Source organism: Oryctolagus cuniculus, chromosome 10 (assembly GCF_964237555.1).
Source record: "Oryctolagus cuniculus chromosome 10, mOryCun1.1, whole genome shotgun sequence".
NCBI lineage: Eukaryota > Metazoa > Chordata > Mammalia > Lagomorpha > Leporidae > Oryctolagus > Oryctolagus cuniculus.
Genome location: NC_091441.1, coordinates 887,518 through 913,431, shown reverse-complemented (window position 1 = coordinate 913,431; position 25,914 = coordinate 887,518). Strand labels below are relative to the sequence as shown.

Genomic DNA, 25,914 nt, shown 5'->3' with positions numbered 1-25,914 from the left:
GCTGCGCCACAGTGCCGGCCCCTCTATAGCGCTTGATGTATCGGGCCTCATGTCTGTCCTTTTATTGCTGTGTTGTGGGTTTTGCTTGCTTGGTTCTGTTTCTTTTTCCTGTCCCTTTATGAGTTACTTGAACATTTTTTTTAATTCTATTTTTGATTCATTTGTATGCTAATTGTTGTATTTCTTTGTTTAGGTACCATTGTGTAATAGCTCTGGGAATTACTGTATGTATATGTATAATATATATAATATATGCATATATGTGTGATATATATACATATATGTAGTTACATATATACATAAAATATACATATATATAAAATTCATCACAGTATACTGTTGATATTTTCACAGTTTGAGTAAAGCGTAATATCTTCACTTCTTTACATCCCTTCATCCCCTTTGTTGGTAATATAATTCTCTTGTAAAATTATATAAACTGGGCATGCGTAGAGGCCTCTAACTGTCTCTCTTATGTGCAATTAGAGCCACCAGATTTTCGCTTTGTCCCTCACACGAAGGCTGTCGTATGGACTCACATTTTGTCCTGTTTTCTCGTTTCCTGCTGTCCACCGCCTGATTTCTCTTCTGTTGGGTGACTCAGAAGAAGCACACGGTCTTGGTTTCCCTTCATTCGAGGCTGCCTCTGGGCCCCTTCATGAAGGGGAACGTCACCAGACACAGCAGCCCCTCTCCCTGTGGGTTGCTCTCCTCAGCGTCTGTCCCCTGCATTAGGAAATGTTACGTGGGGAGTTTCAGACACAGTTCACTTGTTATGGGGAATTGCACAGGTCAGCAGTTCCTAAGTGTTAGATGGGTAGTGTGGTGACAGTCACGCTGTCTGGGACCCTGGCTGCTGTGTTCGTCACCCTGTTCTGGTATTGACTGTCGCGGTCTCACAGTGTTCAAGGTGGTGTTCAGGTAGCTTGCGTCTTAATCGTGGTCCCAAAGCTCAAGAGTAAGGATGCTGGCAGTTTCATTACAATGTATTGTTAGAGTTCTCTTTTATTGTTAGTTGTTGCTGATCTCTTACTGTGCCTAATTTATGAATTAAACCTTGTCTACGTATAAGAAAGATGGTGGCCGGCGCCGCGGCTCACTAGGCTAATCCTCCGCCTAGCGGCGCCAGCACACCGGGTTCTAGTCCCGGTCGGGGCACCGGATTCTGTCCCGGTTGCCCCTCTTCCAGGCCAGCCCTCTGCTGTGGCCAGGGAGTGCAGTGGAGGATGGCCCAAGTGCTTGGGCCCTGCACCCCATGGGAGACCAGGAAAAGCACCTGGCTCCTGGCTCCTGCCATCGGATCAGCGCGGTGCGCCGGCTGCAGCGCGCCGGCCACGGCGGCCATTGGAGGGTGAACCAACGGCAAAGGAAGACCTTTCTCTCTGTCTCTCTCTCACTGTCCACTCTGCCTGTCAAAAAAAAAAAAAAAAAAAGTAAAAAGAAAGATGGTGTACATAGGGTTTGGTTTATCTGTGGTTTCAGGTATTCGTTGGGGGCTCTTGGAGTGTGTCCTGCATGAATTAAGGGACTGCTGTCTAGGATTTGGGGATGAAAGTTCTTTCCGCACTTGAAAAAATGTAATGGCCCTTATTTTCTGGCTTCCGTGGTTTCTCTGGGAAGTCCACTCCCACTGAGCTGTTCTCTTCCTGAGATGAGCTGTGGCTTCTCTCAGCGCTTTCAGGCTTCTTGTCTGTGACCTTCAGTCGTTTGATTATGGATCATGATGTGGATTTCTTTAGACTTATTTTGTTTGTGGCTTACACAGCTTCTTGAATCTCTAAGTTGGTCTTGTCACATTTGAGATGTTTTCAGCCATTGTTTGAATACTTACTGAGCTTCACCCTCTCTTGTCTCTCCTGTCACCCTGATACACCCTGTGAAGTCTTTCCTGTAGTCCTATGGGGTCCTTAGTTTCTGCTTAGTTGTTTCAGATTCATTTCCTCTCAGATTAGGCAATTTCTGCTGCTCTGTCTTCAGGTCACTGATTTTTCCCCCCTTTTGTTCTGTTGTTGGGCCCATCCTTTATATATGCTTATTCTTTTAAAAATTTATTTATTTGAAAGGCAGAGAGACAGAGCAAACGAGAAACAGAAAGGTCTTCATCCATTGGTTCACTCCCTTGATGGCTACAACAGCCAGATCTGAGTCAGGCTTAAGCCAGGACCCTGGGACTCAATTTTAGTCTCCCAAGTGGGTGGCAGGGGTTCAAGTACTTGGGCCATCTTTCACTGCTTTCCCAGGTACACTAGCAGGGAGCTGGATTGAAAGTGGATCAGATGACACTTGCACCAGTGCTCATATGGGATGCTGGTGGCACAGGCAGCAGCCTGACTCACTGTGCCTTAATGCTGACTCCTATTATGTATTTTAATTTCGAAATCTCCAGCTGATTCTTCATATTAGCTGTGCCTTTACTGAGACTCTGCTTCAGTTGTTACAGTTGTGTTCTTAGATCTTTGTCAGATAATTTAGGGTTCTGAGTACTTTTGAATTTGGCATCTGTTGCTTCTCTTTTCTTATTGGTTGAAATGTTTCTGGGTTTTGCTCTACTGAATCTTTTGTGTTCTCTATGTTTTGAGTATTATGAGGCTCTAACATTATTTAAATCTTGTGTTTTATTAGCCCTCCTCTGATACCATGCTGGGGGACGCTGCCTTGTGACTTGCCAGAGCTGAATGAAGGGCCAGGTGCTCTTCAGAGCCCCTTGGGCGCTGGGGGCGGAGGTGGAGTTGGGGCCACGCTGGTCTCTGCTGCCCTCTGGCTGGGAGGGCAGGCGTGCGTGGCAGTCACACTCCTTAGACTGCACTGGCCTCATGTGGGGGTTGTTACCTCGGGAGGGAGTTTCTGCTGCTTGCTTGGGCTCCTGTGACACTGGTAGGAATGGGCCTTAGTTCCTTGGATTTGGGTGGGGGCAGGGAACATCTGGCCCTTGAGTCGTATGAGACCCATAAAATCATTTGGTCTGGCCAAGGCAACCACAGGTGGGGCTCAAAATTTAACAGCAGGCTAATTTTTATGTCAGTAATTTTGTATAGCCTGTGAATGCTGTTAGAAATATCTAGACGGTCCTTGGCGAAAAGAGGTTCCCCATCCGTGGTTCAGGGTGTTAGTAACTTTTTACCAGAGGCCATTGCTTTAGACAGAGCGCCTGCACACGGCCCAGCAGACCAGGTGTGAGTCACACAGTAGAGTCACTAATGCTTGGTGCCGTGCCATCGAGCTGAATGGGAAGACCCGTTCCCCAGGTCAGCCTGCGCCGGCGCGGCACGGGGCAAGTTGAGAAATGGAGTTGGTCTGCTCCTCTGGCTCTGCTCCTGCAGCTTGGTGCCTGTGAGGCCCCTCAGGGCAGCCTTCTCAACCCTCCTCACCGGAGTCACTGACAGTGCTGTTTTGTTTGTTTTGTGTGGAATAGGAGTGAGGCTGTAGCATCCTTGTGCCTGTGTTGGCTGGAGGTCCTGCTCCCTCAGGCTCCTCTGGGCCCTGATGAGGAGGGCTGTCCCTCCCTCAGAGCCGGGGTGAGGGAGCCCAAGGGGCGCGTAAGTTTTCTGTCCTGGTGGGGTGTCCCCTGTCTGCTGCACCCATACTTTCTCCTGCTCATGGATTCTGTAGTGCAGTGTGGGCTGCTCGAGGCAGGAGGAGGCACTAGGGCTCGCCGCTGCCTCGCTCCCTAGCACTTCTCCAAGCCCCAGCATCTAGATTTTAAAGATTTGTGGTAGAATACACCTAACATGGGATTTACCATTTTAACTACTTGTGAGTGTACTTTTGTCTTAATATATGACACACACTCCTTTTTGTACTTTGAAATTCTAAAGTGAATAAAGTTTTACATACAAATTATGATTTTTCTAATATTTCTGTTTTGGGAAGTGCATGCTATATGATATAACTGATGCAGCCTACCGGTGCACAGTGGCAGTTGAAGCTGAATGACTGTAATTAGAGAAGTAGCTTTCCTCAGGGCTGGGCTTTGTCTGGTGAGCTTCAGAAGCAGCTTTCCTTGGTCATGTGAAGTGACATTTTGTTCTTGTGTACGAGGAATTGTAGTGATGTATTTTTTAAAGAAACATTTATTTATTTATTTATTTGAAAGAGGGGTGTGTGTGTGTGTATGGGGGGAAAGGGAGAGCAAGAGAGATCTTCTGTCCAGCTGAGAGAGGGAGAGGGAGAGAAAGAGAATGAACATCTTCCATCTAGCTGCTTCACTCCCCAGATAGCCACAATGACCAAGGTTGGCCCAGGCTGAAACCAGGAGCTTTTTCCAGGTCTCCCACGTGTGTGCAGGGGCCCAAGGACCTGGGCCATCTTCCACTGATCTCCCAGGTGTATTAGTGGGGAGCTAGATCAGAAGTGGAGCTACCAGGACTCGAACCGGCACTTTAGTGGGATTCCAGCATGGCAGGTGGTGGCTTTACCTGCAGTGCTAGCCCCTGCAGTGATGTATTTGGAAGGTTCTTAGGTTTTCCTTGAAGTGAAAATATTTTTATTTCTTTATAATTGTACCAGTTTAGGATACAAAATACTTGAAGATAGTTTTGGTAAATTATTACTAGTTGCATAAAAGTTTTCATCACTGAGTTTGTATTGTGTGGAAGTTTACAAGAGAAAAATTAGATGTGGCTTGAGTATGGCCAGGGAGGAGTGTTGTGTTGTCATTTGTCCGAAGGTGAGTGAGTTGTGCATACACACAGCTCACAGCTCCCTGGCAGTTCACGCTCAGTGGGACTGGTTTCCCAAAGTCGCGTGACATTGATTGCTATTTCACATGTGGATAGCTGTATAAAAGTATCTGTTAGTGTGGCATGCTTCATTTCTGCGTTTAACATTACCTTTGCAGATGAATGAAGGATGAGAGCCATTGGCCATCTCACTGTGTTTATCCATGTCCCTGCCTTTTCTTTCCTTTTTCCGGCAGTGTGGCTGTTGGCCCTGCCTGGAGCCATTTTCAGTGTTATCATTAGTTAAACTATAGTGTTTAAAAAGCCACTCATGCTGAGAGCAGATGGCTATTGTCTCATTATCTGTAAAATATTAGTGTTTCTTAGTAGAAGCAACACAAATTTTTTAAATGCTAGTTTGTTCGCTCTGAGAGTCTATACACAGTTTTCTCTGATTCTTAAACATTTACAATTATAGTGACGACCTAACAATACTTTATTAGTTGTAAAAATGCAGCTTTCTCTTTGCTGTGATGGTTCACAATTGATTAAATTTTTATTTTTTAATTTATTTTAATTTTTTTTTATTTGAGAGGGAGAGATGGAGAGTTAGCTCCCAGGCGTTAACCAGCTCTTCAGGTTAACTCCCCAGATGGCTGCATCAGCTAGGGCTGGGTGAGGCTGAAATTGGAGCCAAGAACTCAACTCTTAAGTCTCCCACATGGGTGGCAGGGACCCATCTGACTGAGTCCACTTCCCAAGGTGTGCATTAACCAGAAGCTGAAATTAGGAGCATAGCTAGGACTTGAACCCAGGCACTTTCTATAAATGTGGCTTCTCAAACATTTGGCCTGAAAAGCTTTTTATTTTTTAAAGGTTTAAATTTTTTTTTAAAGATAAAGAGATATCGTTCATCCCACACACTGGATCATATGGCAGCAACGGCTGGAGATGGGCCGATCTGAAGCCAGGAGCCAGGGGCTTCTTCCGGTTCTCCCACGTGGATGCAGGGGTCCAAGTTCTTGGGCCATCTTCTGCTGCTTTCCCAGGTGCATTAGCAAGGAGCTGGATTGGAAGTGGAGCAGCTGGGACTCAAACTGGTACCCTTACAGGATGCTGGTGCCACGGGCAGCTGCTTAACCTGCTATTCCACAGTGCTGGCCCCCTAGAAATGGTTTTTTTTTTTTTTTTTTTTTTTTGACAGGCAGAGTGGACAGTGAGAGAGAGAGACAGAGAGAAAGGTCTTCCTTTGCCGTTGGTTCACCCTCCAATGGCCGCCGCTGCAGCCGGCGCACCGCGCTGATCCGATGGCAGGAGCCAGGAGCCAGGTGCTTTTTCCTGGTCTCCCATGGGGTGCAGGGCCCAAGCACCTGGGCCATCCTCCACTGCACTCCCTGGCCATAGCAGAGAGCTGGCCTGGAAGAGGGGCAACCGGGACAGAATCCGGCGCCCCAACCGGGACTAGAACCCGGTGTGCCGGTGCCGCAAGGTGGAGGATTAGCCTATTGAGCCACGGCGCCGGCTTGGTTTTTGAAAAGCTTTATTTATGGGACCAGAGCTGTGGCAAAGTGGGTAAATCCACCACCCGCAGTGCCGGAATTCCATATGGTCGCTGGTTTGAGTCTCAGCTGCTCCACTTCCGATCCAGCTCTCTGCTATGGCTTGGGAAAGCAGTAGAAGATGGTTCAAGTGCTTGTGCCCCTGCACCCATGTGGGAGACCCAGAAGAAGCTCCTGGCTCTTGGCTTTGGATCCGCCTAGCTCCGGCCATTGCAACCATTTGGGGAATGAACCAGTGGATGGAAGACTTCTCTCTGCTTCTGCCTCTCTGTAATGCTGCCTTTCAAATAAATAAATAAATCTTAAAAATAAAAGCACTAAAGAACTAATACATATTAATTATATGCCTGTTGAAGGAGTAAATGATGCTTGAAGCCTTTTTAAAACAATAAGCTTTATTTATGGCGTTGGCACTGTGGCATAGCTGCCACCTGTGATGCTGGCATCCCATGTACGTCTTGGCTGTTCCACTTGCGATCCAGCGCCCTGCTAATGTGCCTAGGGAAGCAGCAGAGGATGGCCCAAATGCTTGGGTCCCTGAGCCCTATGTAGGAGACCTGGATGAAGCTACTGGCTCCTGGCCAGATGGAATATCTCTTATTCTGTCTCCTCTCCTCTTTGTGACTCTGCATTTCAAATAAAATGAATCTTTAAAAAGAAAAAGTCTTATTTATTTATTTGAAAGGCGGAGTGACAGAGAATCGGTGGAGAGGGGCGGCAGGGGGAGAGAGAGCTCTGTTGACTGGTTGACTCCTCAAATGGCCACAACAGCCAGGGCTGGGGCAGGCTGAAGGCGGGAGCCAGGAACTCCGTCTGGGTCTCCCAAATGGATAATAGGAATCCAAGCACTTGGGCCATCATCTTCTGTCCTTCCAGAACATAAGCAGGGAGCTGGATGAGAAGTGGAGCATCCAGGACTCGTAACCAGCACTCGGATACAGGATGCCAGTGTCACAGGTGGCGCTCACAACCTGCTGCACCACAGTGCAGGTCACAACGTTATGATCCTTCGAGATTCATCTGAATGCTCAGGCCCACAATTTCTTGAAATCAGACATTTTCTGAGGGATCTATAAGCATTTCCTTTAAAAGGAATCTGTAGCCATTTGAGTGTAAGAAATTCTGTACACTTGCAAGAATGGAAATGTTTTACTTCAGATTTCTGCAGCTAACAGTATGAGCATGAAGAGAGTTGTTAATAAGGAATCTCAATTTTAGGCAACTTGAGAGTGTGTCCTGAGCTAACTAGTGGAGCAGCTTCAGATTCCTGGATTTGTGCTAACGTGGTGTTGACTGTTGTACCCTGAACTCTGATTTAAAAATTTCTCAGTTTATATGTGGCATTGGTGTGACTTCTTGTTTCATCAATTGATGTATTTTATAGAACATTTTAGAAACATCTAGCTCCAACCTTACAGTATGCATAGTTCACATAGAGGAAATCACTTCTCAGCCCAAGGACGGACTCCTCCTTGTGCCTTTTGCTTGTTTTTGCAACTCTGGGCAAGGCATGTTATGCAGGCAACATTTCTGTAATTTAGTTGCTTTGTTTTTCTTTACTGTTTTATTGTTTGTTTTGTCCTGCTGGCACATTACCTGAGAGTTGGTAATTTAAAAGGAACAGACTAACTTTGTGGATGTTGGAATTCCAAGATACAGGTGCTAGTGTCTGGGAGGCCTTGTTTGCAAGTGCTCACATGGCAGAAGGCAGAAGGGCAAGGTGTGTTTGATGAGGGGTGTGCAGGTTTGTTTATAGCACTTCTTCCTGTTGCTTTATTTTTTATTTTATTAATATGCAGGCAAAGGGGAAATGTTTTTATTTTCTTAAGGTTTGAGTATTAGGCATATTTTAAACTTATTTCTCTCTTTAAAATCAGTGGCTGCTCAGAAATGTCTCTCATCAGAATGGAAACAATGTAGCTGTTGGATACTTAAGACAAAGTGTGAATTTAAGCTAGCTGCTGTATTGACCTCCTCTTCCTTAGATACAAGTGAATCACAGGGCTGCTGGAACTTGAGTGTGCTGTGGGAAGTTGCTGGTGTTCGGAGTCTCTGGCAGCAGGCAGGTAGCTGGCTGTCCCTGCTCCTCTCAAGATGGCACTCCTGGCTTTGGTATCATCTGTTCTGTCGTCTTTGTTCACATTGTTTTTACTCGGTTCAGAAATATGTTTCCAGAATTATACTTAATTGCTGGAAACGTTGATTTTTCTTGAGTGACAAACCAATTAAGTGTATGTGACACCAGGCAACAAAGACACTTAGGATTCTGTGCTTATCCTGTCTCTGAAAAATCCATTATTCATCATCTTATTGTTTTTAAATACTGAGGTAAAATTTTCAATACAATAGGAAAATTGCTTTGGGAATGGAATAAATTGCTTGCCAGTTGAAAGGCTGCGTTTCTGAAGTGGAGGTGACTAAACATGATGCTGCTGCTCTCATTATCTTCCAGAGCTCATTGTGTGCTCGTCCAGCCTGGAGCTTGATGAGAATGTGACTTCTGCTAAAGTGTGACACTGTCGCCAGCCTAATGAGAAGGACTACGAATCTCATCTTGTTTATTATATTAGAATATATTTTGAATTTTAATTGTGTCTTCTGTAAATATTCATTTTCTCACTGGCTATTTTAAAAGTGATTTTATACAGAGATATAAGGAAAAATAACTTTTTAAGGGAAAATATTATTTGTTTTTAGGCATGTTACTTCATAGATCATGCAATTTTTATTTCTTCATTGTAAATTATCTTTGCTCATTTGTGAAAGAAATGAACCAAAAGCGCTTGTTTATTGATGTGCTTTCCTGTCCTGCTGTGTGTGTTTCTCTTCACTCTTTCTGGACGGTGCCCAGCATGCAGGCATCAGAGGGCAGGCTCTGTCTGTCTCAGCATCCCTTCCACGGCGTCCTTCCCCGTGGTCTCCAAGTGGAGGCTTCCTCAGCAGCTCTTTCTTGTTCTGGCTTTGGTCCTAGTGACAGGTATGTCCCCTGAACGATACCGAGCTTGTTCCATCGCTTGCAGCCAGTGGGAGGAGGGGCGGGGACTCGCATGGTGACAGCACTCCTGGAGTTGCCTGGTGGGTCAGAGTCAGGGGGAACGGAAGCGATCGTGATTCCTCCAGGTGCACACCAGGGAGCGGAATATAAACAGCCTTTACTCCGTGTTTTCCATTTTTTTATTCAAAAGATTGTGGTAAAGTATACGTAACAGCACTTAGCACGTGTCAGTGTGAAGTTCAACAGCATTAAATGAGTTTACACTGAACCGACAAACACTGCCGTCCATCTGCAGACTCCCCACTATCCGCCCCATCCAGCGCCTGGTACCTCCTCTGCTCTCCGTGGGTTTGGCGTTTTGGGCACCTCACACAGGTGGATCCATCCAGCAGTTATCTGTGTCTTTCTATGTTGTGTCTAATTTCACTCAGCATGATGTTTTAAAGGGTTATGTTGCAGGATGTAGACTGTCCGATTTTCATTTTTAAGGCAAAATAATATTCCTTTGTATGTTTATCCAGTTATGTATGGTTTTTTAAAAAATGTGTATTTGAGAGGCAGAGCAGTTCTCCCGGCAGGTACTCTTTTTTAACTTAATCCATCCAAGTTTGATATGTGCTATTTTTATTTTAATTCACTTAGAAATAGTTTCAGGTTTCCCTGAGACTTCCTCTTTGGTGCTCAGATTATTTAAAAGTGAGATTTCTTTACCCAAAGTATTTGTGGATTTTCAAGAAATCCTTTTGTTACTGCTCCTTTTTTTTTTTTTTTTTTTTTTTTTTAATCCACACTTCCTGTGGTTGTAGTTCTTGTATATTTGTTAGGGTAGCACTGTGGTCCATGATGTGGTCTGTGGGGTGTACTTGAAGAGTATTTTCTGGTGTTGTTGAATAGAATGTTCTGTGGATCTCAAGAAGTTTAAGTTAGCTGACAGTGTTGGTTTATATCTTTCAGTTTTTGTCTTTTTTCTATCGGTTATTCAGGGGAGAGTTTTGAAGTATTCAAGCACTATTGTGGATTTGTGTATTTTTCCTTCCATTTGTGTCAGTTTTAGAAGCTCTGGTAGTAGGTACAGACACACTGAGGGCTTTGAGATCTTACTCATACTTTATTATTATTATTTAGTGTCTTTTATCCTAAGAAATTATTTTTTAATGTTGCCTTTGTCTTAAACTACTTAGTTTTCTTTTTATTAAGTTTGCATTCTTTTTCTATGCTTTTACTTTTAATCTTTAGTATTATGTGCCATGATAGTTAGAGAGTGATTTTTATATTCCAGTGGAGACATTTTTGATAGTAAAACAAGCTGCTGTCATCAGGTGGGTAGAGGCTACAGATGCTGAGGAGAATTTTCCATGCATAGTGCGAATCCCCCGCCCCCCAAAATAAAGGAATTATATGGCAAAATATTGGTGGTGCCTTGCCACCTGTTTCTTGGGAAGCAGGATTGATGGTGACTGCGTTTGTTGGAAACAGTGAAGATGGTGATGCCTGTTTCTTAGAAGCAGTGTAGATGATGACACCTGTTCCTTGGAAGCAGTGTGGATGGTGATGCCTGTTCCTTGGAAGCTGTGTGGATGGTGATGCCTGTTCCTTGGAAGCTGTGTGGATGGTGATGCCTGTTCCTTGGAAGCAGTGTTGTTGGTGGGCTGCCTGTTCCTTGGAAGCTGTGTGGATGGTGATGCCTGTTCCTTGGAAGCTGTGTGGATGGTGATGCCTGTTCCTTTGGAAGCAGTGTTGTTGGTGGGCTGCCTGTTCCTTTGAAGCAGTGTTGTTGGTGATGCCTGTTCCTTGGAAGCAGTGTGGATGGTGATGCCTGTTCCTTGGAAGCTGTGTGGATGGTGATGCCTGTTCCTTGGAAGCAGTGTGGATGGTGATGCCTGTTCCTTGGAAGCAGTGTGGATGGTGATGCCTGTTCCTTTGGAAGCAGTGTGGATGGTGATGCCTGTTCCTTGGAAGCAGTGTGGATGGTGATGCCTGTTCCTTGGAAGCAGTGTTGTTGGTGGGCTGCCTGTTCCTTGGAAGCTGTGTGGATGGTGATGCCTGTTCCTTTGAAGCAGTTTTGTTGGTGATGCCTGTTCCTTGGAAGCTGTGTGGATGGTGATGCCTGTTCCTTGGAAGCAGTGTTGTTGGTGGGCTGCCTGTTCCTTGGAAGCAGTGTTGTTGGTGATGCCTGTTCCTTGGAAGCAGTGTGGATGGTGATGCCTGTTCCTTTGGAAGCAGTGTTGTTGGTGGGCTGCCTGTTCCTTGGAAGCAGTGTGGATGGTGATGCCTGTTCCTTGGAAGCTGTGTGGATGGTGATGCCTGTTCCTTGGAAGCTGTGTGGATGGTGATGCCTGTTCCTTTGGAAGCAGTGTTGTTGGTGGGCTGCCTGTTCCTTGGAAGCTGTGTGGATGGTGATGCCTGTTCCTTGGAAGCTGTGTGGATGGTGATGCCTGTTCCTTGGAAGCAGTGTTGTTGGTGGGCTGCCTGTTCCTTGGAAGCTGTGTGGATGGTGATGCCTGTTCCTTGGAAGCAGTGTTGTTGGTGGGCTGCCTGTTCCTTGGAAGCAGTGTTGTTGGTGATGCCTGTTCCTTGGAAGCTGTGTGGATGGTGATGCCTGTTCCTTGGAAGCAGTGTTGTTGGTGGGCTGCCTGTTCCTTGGAAGCTGTGTGGATGGTGATGCCTGTTCCTTGGAAGCAGTGTTGTTGGTGGGCTGCCTGTTCCTTGGAAGCTGTGTGGATGGTGATGCCTGTTCCTTGGAAGCAGTGTTGTTGGTGGGCTGCCTGTTCCTTGGAAGCAGTGTTGTTGGTGGGCTGCCTGTTCCTTTGAAGCAGTGTTGTTGGTGATGCCTGTTCCTTGGAAGCAGTGTGGGTGGTGATGCCTGTTCCTTGGAAGCTGTGTTGGTGGTGGGCTGCCTGTTCCTTTGGAAGCAGTGTTGTTGGTGGGCTGCCTGTTTCTTGGAATTACAAGAGGATTGTTGAACTCTGAATGGTATGGTGGTTTTTGAGAAGTTTTTCACTGAATAGAAAGTAAGGGAGTAACAGACAATTAACAGAACTTAAGATCATTTCCTATATGAATCATTATATCAACTCTGAATACAAACCACAGGACAGGTTCATACTTTTCAGTATAAATTCAACTGTGTTTTATCAAAGTCCCTTGTGCATTTTGACTGATAACTGTAAAGTTGTATATCGCAGGGCATTTAGATGTTACTTGAAGGTGTTACTTTTTTCTAGTATTAAATTCCAGTTGTATACTGGCCTGTTGTCCAGGGCTGGGGGATTTATAAAGAGATTTGTTTAGTTCACAGTTTCAGAGGCTGAAGCTGCAAATGCCATGGTGCTGGCTGTGGCGAGGGCGCCGGGCTGTCGCATCCCAGTCGCAGGCATCCTGGCAGGAGCGTTTGCGGGAGAGCTCACCTGGGAGGCAGGGGGCCAGAAGAGCTCACGGTTCCTCCTAGGGGCAGTGCCCTCGGTGACCTGATGAGTTCCCCCAGACCCCACCTTCAGGGTCCCAACACATGAACGCCGGGGGACTCAAAGCCACATCCAGACCACAGCAAGGTGGTTGTTTGTTTCTGTTGTTGAATACGGTGCACGGTGTTTTGCCGTCTGGGCCTGCGTCCCAGAGCTGCCTCCAGGATTATGTTCACAGCACTTGTAATGCAGGCTTTCTTTGGCAGCATTTCCCAACTATTTACCTGAGCTAACTGCAGTGTGGTCACTCTGAAGTGTTATTCATAGTTGTTTGCTTCAGCTGAATTCAGGCAGCTTAGTTTGAGGAAAAAAAATATGTAATTAGTAAAATTAGACCTGCTATGTTCTCAATGAAACATCTACTGTGACACAAGACTGGCTGACCTGTCTCAGTGCTGTTTCTGCCTCTGACTAGGTACCAGCTCGAAGATGAGTCTGCCCACTTGGACGAAATGCCTCTAATGATGTCTGAAGAAGGCTTCGAGAACGAGGAAGGTGATTACCACACGTTACCACGAGCTAGGCTGACGCGGAGAAGAGGAGGCCTGGAGTGGTTTGTCTGTGGCGGATGGAAGTTCCTCTGTAGCAGGTTGGTCACCGTTGCTACCCCATTTCCTACACAGCTTAGTTCCCAGGGCGTTTGTCAGCAAGGCTGGTGTAAAGCCAAGGAGGCCGTAAACGATGTCACGGAGGGCATTAAGTGGTTAGTCAGAATCAGACGGTGCTAGTCCAAGAGGAAGGGGAAGCCAGAGTCTTTATTTTATGGGAAGTTTTAAGTGGTAAAAAGCTGGAGAAAATTAGTGATTTTCTAGTTAGTGCCTAGTAGAATTCTGGCCACTGTTTCAATATTTACAGATGATGTTCCCTTGTTACTCAAAATGGTAGATTTTGGACCTATAAGATGCAGTTTAATAACACTGTAATTATGTGTATGTGACATGGAATAAGCCTCTTCTGTTAATGTAACTAGCTGGATATCAAGGTAAGAATTCCTCATGCTTGAGACAAATTCTCTGGCGGTTGAGGTACACTGGTGTGGTCTGCTTTGATTCCATTCTGCCCAAGAAGGCTCATTGTGCCCCTAGGTGCCTCCCCAGTGACAGGCATGGAGACAGGCAGTGGAGCCAGGCCTCGGACTTGGGCAGAGGATATCGAAACAATGTCTCGAGACTGATGGTCGTACCTTTGTTGCTAATGTGAATTTATATCCCTTTGTCCATATAAGCAAAGTAAATACCTACAGAAAAGTAGCTTCTCCATCATCCTTTGCGTTATCAGTTTAGAAGCTACAAAAAGATGGCCTTATACCTGATCTGATTTCTGGTCCTCTCACAGGGGGGCATTCAAGCCGTCTGTGGAACTGGAGGAGTTCTGAGGAATCAGGTGGAAACTGGCTGCACAGGAATAAGGGGCTGAGACTGAGCAAGGTTGAGTTCTTGTCCTGCTCAGCTTTTAATCAAATAGCAACCTTTATCTGGTGTAAGCTTCATATGAAGCAAACGTTTCATGGCTAAGCAATGTCTGAGAAATTTCTGATAGTGATATTAATTGCTAAGTGTTTTGATTTATTGAAAGGATTTTCTAGGTTACGTAGCCAAAATACCCAGAGTGTTCTTTCTAGGAAATTTTTTTGAAAGATTTATTTATTTGTTTGAAAGGCAGAGTTACTGAGAGAGAGGGAAAGACAGAGAGAGAGACGGGTCTTCCATCCACTGGTTCACTGCCCAGATGGCTGCAACAGCCACAGCTGGGCCAGGCAGAAGCCGGGAGCTTCCATGTGGGTGGCAGGGGCCCAAACACTTGGGCCATCGGCAAGGAACTGGGTTAGAAGTGGAGCAGCCAGATCATGAACCAGTGCCTACCAGGGGTGCTGGTGTCACAGGCGGTGGTGTTACCCGCCCTGCCATAGCACTCTGGCTCTAACTTCTGATCTTACCTTTATTTTCTTACTCATATTTCCTTTGAGTTTAATTTCCAGTGCTTTTTGTAGCTTGCTGAGGTGAATGTTAAGATCACCAGTTGTTAGAGGTTTAGTAGGGCTTGTTTGCCTCCAGCTCAAGTGGACGTTGAAACTGATGCCTTGGGGCTGGCACTGTGGTGCAACGGGTTAACGCCCTGGCCTGAAGTGCTTTCATCCCATATGGACGCCGGTTCTAGTCCCGGCTGCTCTTCTTCCGATCCAGCTCTCTGCTGTGGCCTGGGAAAGCAGTAGAAGATGGCCCAAGTCCTTGGGCCCCTGTACCCACGTGGGAGACTCGGAAGAAGCTCCTGGCTCCTGGCTTTGGATTGGTGCAGCTCCGGCCGTTGTGGCCATCTGGGGAGTGAACCATCAGATGGAAGACCACTTTCTCTCTTTCTCTGCCTCTCCTCTCTGTGTAACTCTGACTTTAAAATAAATAAATAGATCTTTAAAAAAAAAAAACTCTGATGCCTTGATATTAACAGCTGGTAGACTAAGGTTGGAGACTTGATCTAACCATACGTCTGGGAGGGAGGGCCAGTGGAGGTCACTGGGGGTGGTTCCTGCAAGAAGTTGATCTTTGGAGTTCAAGTTTGGACTAGGTCCTTTGCACCTGCCATGACCAGTCTCCGCGAGACCTTAGGACTCGAGCTGTTGGATCCTGAACTGTGACCTCTGAACTGTAAACTCAAAAAAGCTTTTCTTTCTCAAGAAGTATTTGTTGGGTATTTTAGTTAACGTACAAGAAGTGATTAATATACCAACTTTTCTCCCATTTTCTTTTCTAAAAACAGCTAAAAAAAAAAAAAAAAACAAAAAAAACAGGGGTGGGCATTTAGCTTACTGGTTAAGCTGCCTGCTTCCCGTATTGGAGTACCTATGTTTGGTACTCAGCTCTGGCTCCCAATTCCAGCTTCCTGCTAATGCAGACCCTGGGAAGCAGCAGTGATGGGTGAAATACTTGAGTCACTGACGTCTGCATGGGATTGCTGAGTTGGCCGAGTTCCTCCCAGCCTCATCTTGGCTCAGTTCTGGCTGCTGTAGGCATTTGCACAGTGAACCACCAGATGTGAACTCTCTCTGTTTATCTCTGTCTTTTATTCTGCCTCTCAAATAAGTAACGATGTAATTAAGTTTCAACAAATGAGCGTATGTCAAAACGTTTGTGGAAAATGGAGTTAAAAGATACATTTATTTTGGTACAAAATAATTGGGAATCCATGCATTTTTTCATGTAGTTACCTCCATGAACTTTTGAAACTCTTCAAACAGTATTTTATTATCATTCAGTTAAAAATATTTTCTAATTTACATGACATCCTGCTTCAACATGTTCAACTTACCATTATATTGCTTAGTTTCCAAACAGTTTTGATTTTTTAGTTACCTTTTTACAGTTGATTTCTGTTTTAATTCTATTATGGCCAGACAACACAATTGGCCCTCTCTGTCCAGATTCTACCAATGTGGATTGAAAATATTCAGGAAAAAAAGTACAGATTTTTCTTGCCCTTATTTCTAAAGCAATATAGTGTTAACAACTATTTGCATAGTGTATTCATTGTATGAGGATTGTAGGTAATGCAGAGATGACTTAAAGTCTATAAGAGGATGTATGTAGGTTATGGCACATACAGTGCTTTGTGTGGGGGACTTGACCTGCCTATTTTTGTATCCCCAGGGATGGAAGGAGTGTCGAATGTGTGTGTTCTGGAACCCATCCCCTGTGGATACTGAAAGATGACTGTACTTACAACTTAAGAGAAAAATTTTCTTTCATCTTTGTAGTGTGTTAAGGTTTGCTTTATGGACAACTTGCAGAAAATTTTCCACATCTAAAAATAATTGGGGTTTTTGATTGTTGAGTGCATTGCCCAGCATGTTACTGAAGTCACATTTGTTAATTATATTCATAGTTTGCTTGTTTACCAGATTTGGGTTCATTTCTGAGCATCATTATGAATGTGTCTACTTTCTTTGATTTTGTCAGTTTTCAAGAGATGTATGTATATATTTAAAATTAATTTTCACTTTATTTGAAAGGCAGAGAGAGAATTGATCGAGCTATCTTTCATCTACTGGTTCATTCTTTAAATGCTTGCAACAGCTGGACCTGGGCCAGGGCAAAACCAGGAGCCCAGAGCTCCATCCAGGTTTCCTACATGTTCTCTTTAAAAAAAATTTTTATTAGCAATAATTTTACATGTTTATGGGACAATTTTTTATTTTAGCTATTTTAATACATGTGTAGTAATAGTCCATTTTATTTATAATTTGCATTTTCCTAATGACGGGTGAGGATGAACATCCTAACTTGCTATTCAGAGATCCTTATCACTAAATGTCTTTGTGTGAGACCATTGTTGAAAGCACATATTATAATAAACACATGAATTTTTTTCCCGTGCATATAAAAGTTATGCTTATAGTACATGTTGGCTACTAGGTATGCAGTACATGCCTTAATTTAAAAATACTTGATAGCTAAAAGAGGCCAACAGAATGTCATAATGTTGCTTGTTGGAAGGTCTTGCCTTGGTTGATGGCTGCTGACTGGTTAGGGTGCTGGTTGCTGAAGGTTGGGGTGGCTGTGGCAATTTCTAAAACGAAGACAGCAGTAAAGCTCACCACATCAGCTGACTCCTCCTTTTAGGAAAGATTTCTCTGTGGCCTGCCATATTGTTTGATCTCATTTTACCTCCAGCAGAACTTCTCTCAGAGTTGGAATCAGTTCTCTCAAATGCTACCGTGCTTTGTCAACTAAGTTTAGATAATATCCTGAATCCTTGACGGTTGTTTGAGCAGTGTTTACGTCATTTTCACCAGGAAACATCCCCATCTCAGAGAGACCCCTTTCTTGCTCACCTGTGCTCTTCATCTGTTTTAAGTTTTATTGTGAGATTGCAGCAAACCAGTCACATCTTCAAGCTCCACTTCTCGTTCTTGTTGTCTTGGTATTCATGCTACGTTTGTGTGACTTCCTCCTCTCAAGTCTTGAGTCCCTCAGAGTCCATGTGAGGACTGGAGTCAGTTTCTTTGAAACTCCTGTTGATGTTGACGGCCTCCCATGAATCATGAAGTTCTTAATGGTATCTATGATGGCGCGTCCTCTCCAGGTGTTGCAGCTTCCTTTGCCTGGATCCTATAGAGAAATCACCATCTTTGTGTTACACAGTCTCTTCTTAAATACTGAGACTTGAAAGTCAAAACCACTCTCGGATGCCCACACTATGGAGCAGGTGTGCTAGCAGGCATGACCCTGCCTTCGGCATCTCCTGCCTTCTGGAGGGCAGTGGTGTTGTGAGAGGCAGCTTGTTTTGTGAGCAGTGGTCTCAACAGCGAGCTTCACCGCTCCGGCAGACCTCGTGGTGCAGACGTGTGCTGTCGTCAGGCTTTGGGTGCCACTGTGCGTGCAGGCGGGGCAGGTCTGGTTGAGTTCTTCAGTGCCCTGAGCTTCTGAAGTGGTGAGTGAGCACTGGCGTCTCCTCAGTCGCCCGCTGCGTTAGCCCTGATGAGGGCCAGGCTGTCCTTCGCAGCATGGAAGGCAGCCATTGTGTCTCCCTTTAGCTAGGAGAGCCCTAGATGGTTTTCTTCCAGCGGAGAGCTGTTGTGTGTACACTGAAAGTCTGTTGTTGTGTTGTGTTGCCTCTTCACCCGTTATCCTAGCAGGACCTTCCGCAGAGCTTCCGGTAGCTTCTGTGTCAGTACTCGCTGCGTCTCCCTTGCACTGTGAATCACGGAGATGGCTTCTTTCCTTAAAACGCATGAAGCAGCCTCTGCTGCCTCCACAGACTTCTACAGCTTCCTCTCCTTTCTCAGCTGCAGAGAACTGAAGACAGGTAGGGTCCTGTCCTGGGTTAGGCTTTGGCTTGAGGGACTCTTGTGGCTGGTTTGGTCTTTTGTCCGGACCACTAGACTTTCTTCCTATGTGCACGAAGGCTGTTTTCTGATCATTCTTGCATGTGCTGGAGTAGCACTTTTACTTGCCTTCAAGAACTTGTCTGTTGCAATCGTAACTTCGTTGCCACGAACCTTCACTTTGTAAAGCCACATTATTGACAACATGCGATAGAATGTTTCCTGTGTGTGGTTTGCCGTTGTTCTCTTCTGTCACTTGCCTTTCGTCCTTTGAAAGTGTCCATGGAAGATCCAAAGGTTTTAAATTGTGAGGTGCAATTTGTGGCTACATTTGAGGATTATGCTTATGGTGTCACATCTAAGAATTTTTTAAAAATCTATACATTCCTTTTTCCTTTTTTATTGAAGATTTTTTTATTTGTTTATTTAAAAGGCAGAGTGACAGAGAGAGAAAAAAGAGAAAGAGAGAGCTCTTCCATCCACTGATTCACTCCCCAAATGGCCAAAGCCAGGAGCCAAGAGCTGCATCCTGGTCTCCCATGTGGATGCAGGATCCCATGTACTTGGCTGTTTTCTTTTGCATTTCCAGGCCGTTAGCAGGGAGCTGGATTGTAAGTAGAGCAATGGTATTCGCACTGGTGCCCATATGGAATGCTGGTGTCGCAGGCAGCAGCTCAGCCCGCCTTGCCATAACACCAGCCCCACCTCTAAGAATTTTACTAAGTTCAAAGTATCAAAGATTTCTTCAAAAAGTTTTACAGTTGTAAATGTTACATTAGGATTTTTAAAGATTAATTTTTATATAAGGTAGGAGGTTGAGGTTGAGGTTCATTTTTGACAATGTGTGTCCAAATGTTCCAGGCCTGTTTTTTGTGAAGACTCCTTCCGCCACTGAATTGTTCTGTGCCTGTGCCAGCCGTGGGCTGTATGTGAGCGGAACCTCTCTGGGTCTCCTTTCTGTCCTCTCCTTGTGGTCTGTGTGTCTCTTCCCTGCCAGTACCACACAGCCTGGGCTGTTGTGTCTTCATCGTAAGTCTTAAATGGGGTGGACTGAGCTCTCCTACTTACTCTTCTTTTCCAAAATTGCCTTAGCCATTCTAGTTCCTTTGCCTTTCCATAGAAAGTTTAGAATAATTTTGTCCATATCCACCAGATTCCTGGTGAGATTTTCACTGGAATTGTTGATACTGTCTGTTACTGTGTGTGGGAATTGGTTCTTTATGAGGTTAAGTTGTCGTCTTCATCATGATCTAGGGCCTCCTCCTCCTTTTAGATAAGTTTTGATCTCTTTTATCAGCATTTTGTAGGTGTCCGTATGCAAATGTTCTTTCTGCTTCTAAGTATTTCATTGTTTTGAGTGGTTGTAGGTAGTATGACATTTTCAGTTTTTGTCCAGTGCATAAAAATACTGTTAGTTTTTGTGTATCTTTTATCCTGTAATTTTGTGAACTCAAGTTCTGTTTTCTTTTTTTAAAGACTTATTTTAGGTGTTTGAAAGGCAGCATGATAGACAGGGAAAGACAGAGATCTTCCATCCTCTGTTTCATTCCCTCAAATGACTTCAACAGCTGAGGCTGGGCCAGGCTGAAGTCAGGAACCTGGAACTCCCAACTGGGTCTCCCATGTAAGTGACAGGGGCCAATGTACTTGGGCCATCTTTCATTGCTTTCCTAGGCAGATTAGCAGGGACTGGATTGGAAGTGGAGCAGCCAAGGCTTGAACTGGCACTCAGATTGGGATGGCATCATTGCAGGTGGCAGCTTAGCCTGCTGTGCCACAGGTCTGGCCTCAGTGCTGAGTGTTTTATAGATTCTTTGGCATTTGCTGCACAATCATGTCCCCTGCAAGCAGCGGTGGTTTCAAATCCTCCTTTTTGCTTTGCCTGCCTTTTCTCCTCTGGCCTCATGGAGCTGTCTGGAACACAGTGCTGTGTGGAAAAAGGAGTGACGGGTACCTCCCCTTGTCTGTCTTCCGGTAGGAAAGCTCTTGATATTTCACTGCGGCATGTGGGGTTCCGCATCTGAATGTATCTTGTATTCAAAAGACGTTGGTGGTAGGGTTGGTGAGATAACAACGACGCTGCTATAACTGAAGACTCAGGATGGTGTGTCAGCTCTGTCAGGAGGTGCAAGTGCAGGTCTGTGAACGCTCATAGAGGATGGTGTGTCAGCTCTGTCAGGAGGTGTGTGTGCAGGTCTGTGAACACTCATAGAGGATGGTGTGTCAGCTCTGTCAGGAGGTGTGTGTGCAGGACTGTGAAGATATTAAAAGAAAGCCTTTGAAAGAGAATGGTTTTGGGGAGAAAAAGTAGCATTCTTTTTAGTGGAGGAAGTGTGGAATAGTGATCAAGAAGACGACTTTGCCTCTTATGAGAACGTGGGTCATTCGAGTGAAGACGTGGTTAGCACACAGAGGTGGACGGAAGAAAATGGGGAAATTTGGTCTTTCTTGGTAAAGATCATCCATGATCAGCAAAGACTGCTCGACAGTCCTGAATTTGTAGTGAACTTGGCATAGCCTTACGACTCTTACCCCAGGGAAGAGCCTGAGCAGACATGTGGGTGGGGAGTCATGGTTGAGGGTGAGTTAACAAGATTGTGGTGGGCAGAGGCTTTTTGGGTAGTGTTTCTTTACCTGTTAGCACAACCTCTGTGTTTGGGGACATTGGTGAAGCTCATGGGGCACACCTGGGTGTGTCCTTGTCTTCATCTGCGCGAGCTGTGCCTGGCAGGCCTTGGTCAGTCTGTGAATGACTTCCTGCCACACCTTTCACTCTCCTCATTCAGGTGGTGTCTGAGACAGGGGGACGTTGTTGCAGAGTTTAAACAGTGCACCTTAGGGAATCGCACTATCTATTTAGCAGCTAGATCGGTCTGTGTTTATGAATTTTCAGTTTTGAGGTTTGCCACTTTTTTATTTCCTAAATACCAATCATTATAAAATTCTGTGTTAATGACATTGGATGGTAGTTGAAAGATTAGAAAATACGTAAAAATAGTTTAATTATAGGAAGGAAGTGTTTGTGAATGTTGCAGTAAGTGTCGATTGTAACTGAGTTGTAAAGATTTCGATGCATTTCTGTTTGTAGATTCTGTGAGTGGTAAGAGTTATTTGAAAATTATTTTTGCCAAAAAATATTGTTATCTTCTTGAAAGACAGAGATGGAAGAGACTGACAGATCTTCCACCTGCTGATTCAGTCCTAGAATGTGTGCAAGCGCTGGCCGTGGGTCAGGCCAAAGCCAGGAGCCCAGAGCCTAATCCAGGTCTCCCATGGGAGTGGCAGGGGCCCAGCTGCTTGAGTCAGCCTGTGCTGCCTCCCAGGGTGCACGTAATCAGGAAGCTGGGATCTGAAGCAGACAGGGGACGCACACCTGGGCACTGAGACAGGATGTGAGTGTCCCAGTGTGTCCTGACTGCTGTGCCAGAGCCCGCCTCCAGTGTCACTGTGCGGAACTTCGTAGATTGAATAGGCTTTAATTTCTTTATACCTTAAGACTTTCTAATTTTTATTACTTGGTAAAAGTTCCAGCTTGGGCACTTTTTTTTTTTTTTCCCCTTATTTGAATGGCAGAGTTACAGAGAGGCAGAGGCAGAGAGACAGAGAGAGAGAGAAAGAGTCTCCATCCACTGGTTTACACCATAGATGGTCGCAATGGCCAGAGCTAAGCCAATTCAAAGCCAGGAACTTCTTCTGGGTCTCCCACGTGGGTGCAGGGGCCCAAGCACTTGGGCCATCTTTTACAGCTTTCCCAGGCCATAGCAGAGAGCTGGATTGGAAGTGGAGCAGCCGGGACTCGAACCAGCACACATATGGGATGCCAGCACTGCAGGCGGCAGCTTTACCTGCTAGGCCATAGCGCCAGCTCCAGCTTGGGCACTTTGGAAAAATGTTCTGGAATGTATCTTTTTAAACTTTTAGCCCCTTTCATACAGAGCCGAATCTACCTTTCTGTAAGTTGTGAGTCACATTGGTGTGTAATTCTCTGATCTGGGCTCATGTTACTTCTTATCAAAAGGCATTTTGTCTCCAGGAAGGTGGAAGCTTAGCATAGCACTTCCATATGCGAGATCAGATGGGATTGTCCCTCGTGCCCCTTGCCCTGTGCTTGTAACAGGGTCCTTTAGAGCACTGGGGGGTGGCAGCAGGAGGAAGCAGAGACACGATTATGTGGTAGAAAAATTGTCTAGTTTTGGGAGGCAGGAGAAGGAGGCTATCTAAATTTTAGGAGCTATTAATTAAGGCTGGTTAAAATTTTAGAAGACAGGATCTTGACATAGGAAAATGCTTTATTTACTTCAGAGTACTACTTTGCTTATACAGACATTTGTGAAAAGCTACTAATCTAAAACATTTTGAGAAAAAGGATAATTTGTGCACGATTGGATTTAGTTTCAGTTGAACCTGACAGTGTCAGACAATTTATATGTAAGAAGAGAAGGGATGTGGTTTTCTGAACAATCATTAGTTTAGAAAATGTTCAGCACACATGAAAGTGTTATTAAGTAAAACTTTGTTAGCTGGCACTACGCCTCAATAGGCTAATCCTCCACCTGCGGCGCCGGCACCCTGGGTTCTAGTCCCGGTCGGGGCACTGGATTCTGTCCCGGTTGCTCCTCTTCCAGGCCAGCTCTCTGCTGTGGCCAGAGAAGGCAGTGGAGGATGGCCCAAGTGCTTGGGCCCTGCACCCCATGGGAGACCAGGAGAAGCACCTGGCTCCTGGCTTCGGATCAGCGCGGCGCGCTGGCCGCGGCAACCATTGCGGGGCAAACCAATGGAAAAAAAAGGAAGACCTTTCCCTCTCTCTCTCTCACTGTCTAACTCTGCTGTGGCCCGGGAGGCAGCCATCTTGGGAGTGAGACGGTGGTCATCTTGGGGGGTGAACCTACAGAAGGAAGACCTTTCTTTCTGTCTCTCTCTCATTGTCCACTCTGCCTGTCAAAAAAAAAAAAAAAATAGAACTTTGTTATTTTCTTCCAAGGACCTTCCTTTGGTTCTCGCTCTGGTTTTTCAGTTTTGCCAGTGTTTTACAGGTTACTTTGCTCTCAACAACTCCTTCTGTTTTCCTCATTAGCGCTACTTCAATCAGGAATATGCATGCTTCTTATGTTACAGTGTTTTCTCCCTTCCTTCCTTCCTTCCATCCTTCCATCTTTCCATCCATCCATCCATCCATCCATCCCCCCTCACTCCCAGCTCCCTCCCTCCCTCTCTCCCTTCCTTCCTTTTAAGGTTTATTTTATTTTATTTGAAAGACAGTATTACAGAGAGACGAAGAGATCCTCCATCTGCTGGTTCACTCCCCAAATGGCCACAGGGACTGGGACTGTGCCGGACAAAACCAGGAGTCTGGAACTCCATCCACGTCTCCCACATGAGTGCCAGGGGCCCAGGCACTTGGGCTATCTCCCACTGCTTTCCTAGGTGCGTTAGCAGGGAGCTGGATCCATATGGAGCAGCTGGGACTTGGATCGGTGCTCATTTGGGATGTCTTATCACTGGCAGAGGCTTAACCCCCTGCGCCACAATTCTGGGGCCCCTGCAGTATTTTTTTATCTCTGGGTTTTCTGTCCTTCAATGTTAGCATGAAAGCTGTCTCTGTTCCCCTCTCACAGGATTCCATGTCTGCATAATCCAGTGCCAGATCCAGGGGAGCCCCAGCCTTTCAGACCTCCAGCCCGTCGTGAGTGTCTCCATCCACTCACTTGGGAAGCTGCCTGCGGCTTGTTGGTGGCTCCCTCACTGCCGCTTGACTCTGTCTGTAGCCAGAAAACTCTCATTTGTTAAAAGGTGTTGGTATCAAAGTAATGTGAATAGCTTTATTATACCTTGAAAGTCTAAGACTCTCATTGATGTGTGTGTAAGGCTCTGGAGAAAGCAGGAACAAGATGCAGAGTGTTAGTATTTCGTTGGCGTGAGGCTGATCCCGGGGAGGCCTGGGTCCCTGCAGCTGCTGAGTGCTGCTCGGGCGTGTTGCGCTGTGATCGCGGTGCCCGGGCCCCGCCGGTGCAGTGGTGCTGCACTTACAGTGTCTTGCTGTGAAAGTACGTGTTGCTGTCAGGTACACTCTAAGTTCCCCATGTCCTGGATTTTATGTGTTTTTGTTTTTGTTTTTGTTTTTGTTTTTTTCAGATACTTAGCCTCGCCTGTCCACTATTGTGTCTTAAACTTGTTTGACTTTTGTGAATTAAAACATCAGGTTAGATAAGTACATATCACAAAACCACAGTTCATGTCTGGGTACATCCCTGAGGAGTCGTTGCTGTCTTTGGTATGCTGAGGAGGGGTGTGTACACAGGGAGCAGGGGTTTCCCCTGTGGGACCTGCTCGTGGTGAGTTCTGCATGTGGCAGGGCTGTTCCGAGCCAGCTACGAGTGATGGGAATAGCCTGCCTCGGAGCCTGAGATGCACTAGTGTGGTGGAGGAGCCAGGACTCCAGTCATCTTAATTGCTGAAAGTTCATAGCCACGGGTGCAGCGGCTGCTCTGTGCGATGTCTGGGAGTGGCTGCTGTGTGCCGAGTGGTGCTGAGTGCTGAGTGGGTAGGATGGGATGCTGGGAGCAGGGAAGGCCTGCTCTGTGCCAGGTGCCATGCTGGCTCTCACGCTGTGCACAGAAGTGGCAACAAAGGCCACCTCCCTGCACTTATGTCTGGAAAGGACGTCAAGTCCGTGTGTTTCCCATGGAGTCATGTTGCCTGCTGATAAATTGTGTATCTGCATGAGCTGTTAGATGGCCAGGCACTGTGCTGTGCACACGGCTGACAAAGGCCTTGCACACAGCGAGAGCTGGCCACTGCTAATGTGGCCGGAGGAGTGCCGTGGCACCCAGGATCCAGGCTCTACACCGAACTGTGCCATGGACAGTTAAGTTGTTCAGTCTTAGAAAAGTCCCTTTCTTGTCTGGCCTCCAGTTTTCTCTATCACATGTGGGGGTTGGCGTGGGGATGGTGCAGTTGGGGGTGTCTGAGATGGTGATTAAGTCTGAAGTTTAAGAACGAATACCCTGGGGGGCCGGCACTGTGGTGCAGTGGGTTAAATGCCTTGGCCTGAAGTGCCGGCATCCCCTATGGGCGTCGGTTTGAGTCCCGGCTGCTCCACTTCCGATCCAGCTCTCTGCTATGGCCTGGGATAGCAGTGCTAGATGGCCCAAAATCCTTGGTCCCTGGCACCCATGTGGGAGACCTGGAAGAAGCTCCTGGCTTCAGAGTGGCATAGCTCCAGCCATTGCAGCCATCTGGGGAGTGAACCATTGGGTGGAAGACCCCTCTCTCTGTAACTCTGTCTTTCAAATAAAAAAAAAAAAAAAAATCTTTTTTTTTTTTTTAAAAGAATCCCCAGATACTTGTAGCACATGACACTAGGAGTGTATGCTGTAAGCAGATAAGGGTTGATAATTTAGGGCTGAGGTGTGTGGTGAGG

The 25,914-nt window shown here is 45.8% G+C and overlaps 1 protein-coding gene across 3 annotated transcripts in view; it reads left to right on the top strand.

Annotated features, from left to right (window-relative positions):
* Window positions 1-25,914, top strand: part of ATP9B (ATPase phospholipid transporting 9B (putative)) — a 245,817-nt gene that overhangs the window by 6,267 nt on the left and 213,636 nt on the right. For all 3 annotated transcript variants that reach the window (XM_070049842.1, XM_070049843.1, XM_051840449.2), the window contains exon 2: window positions 13,092-13,265. In XM_070049842.1, coding sequence (XP_069905943.1) covers window positions 13,092-13,265 — 174 coding nt within the window. The remainder of the gene's footprint in view (window positions 1-13,091; window positions 13,266-25,914) is intronic.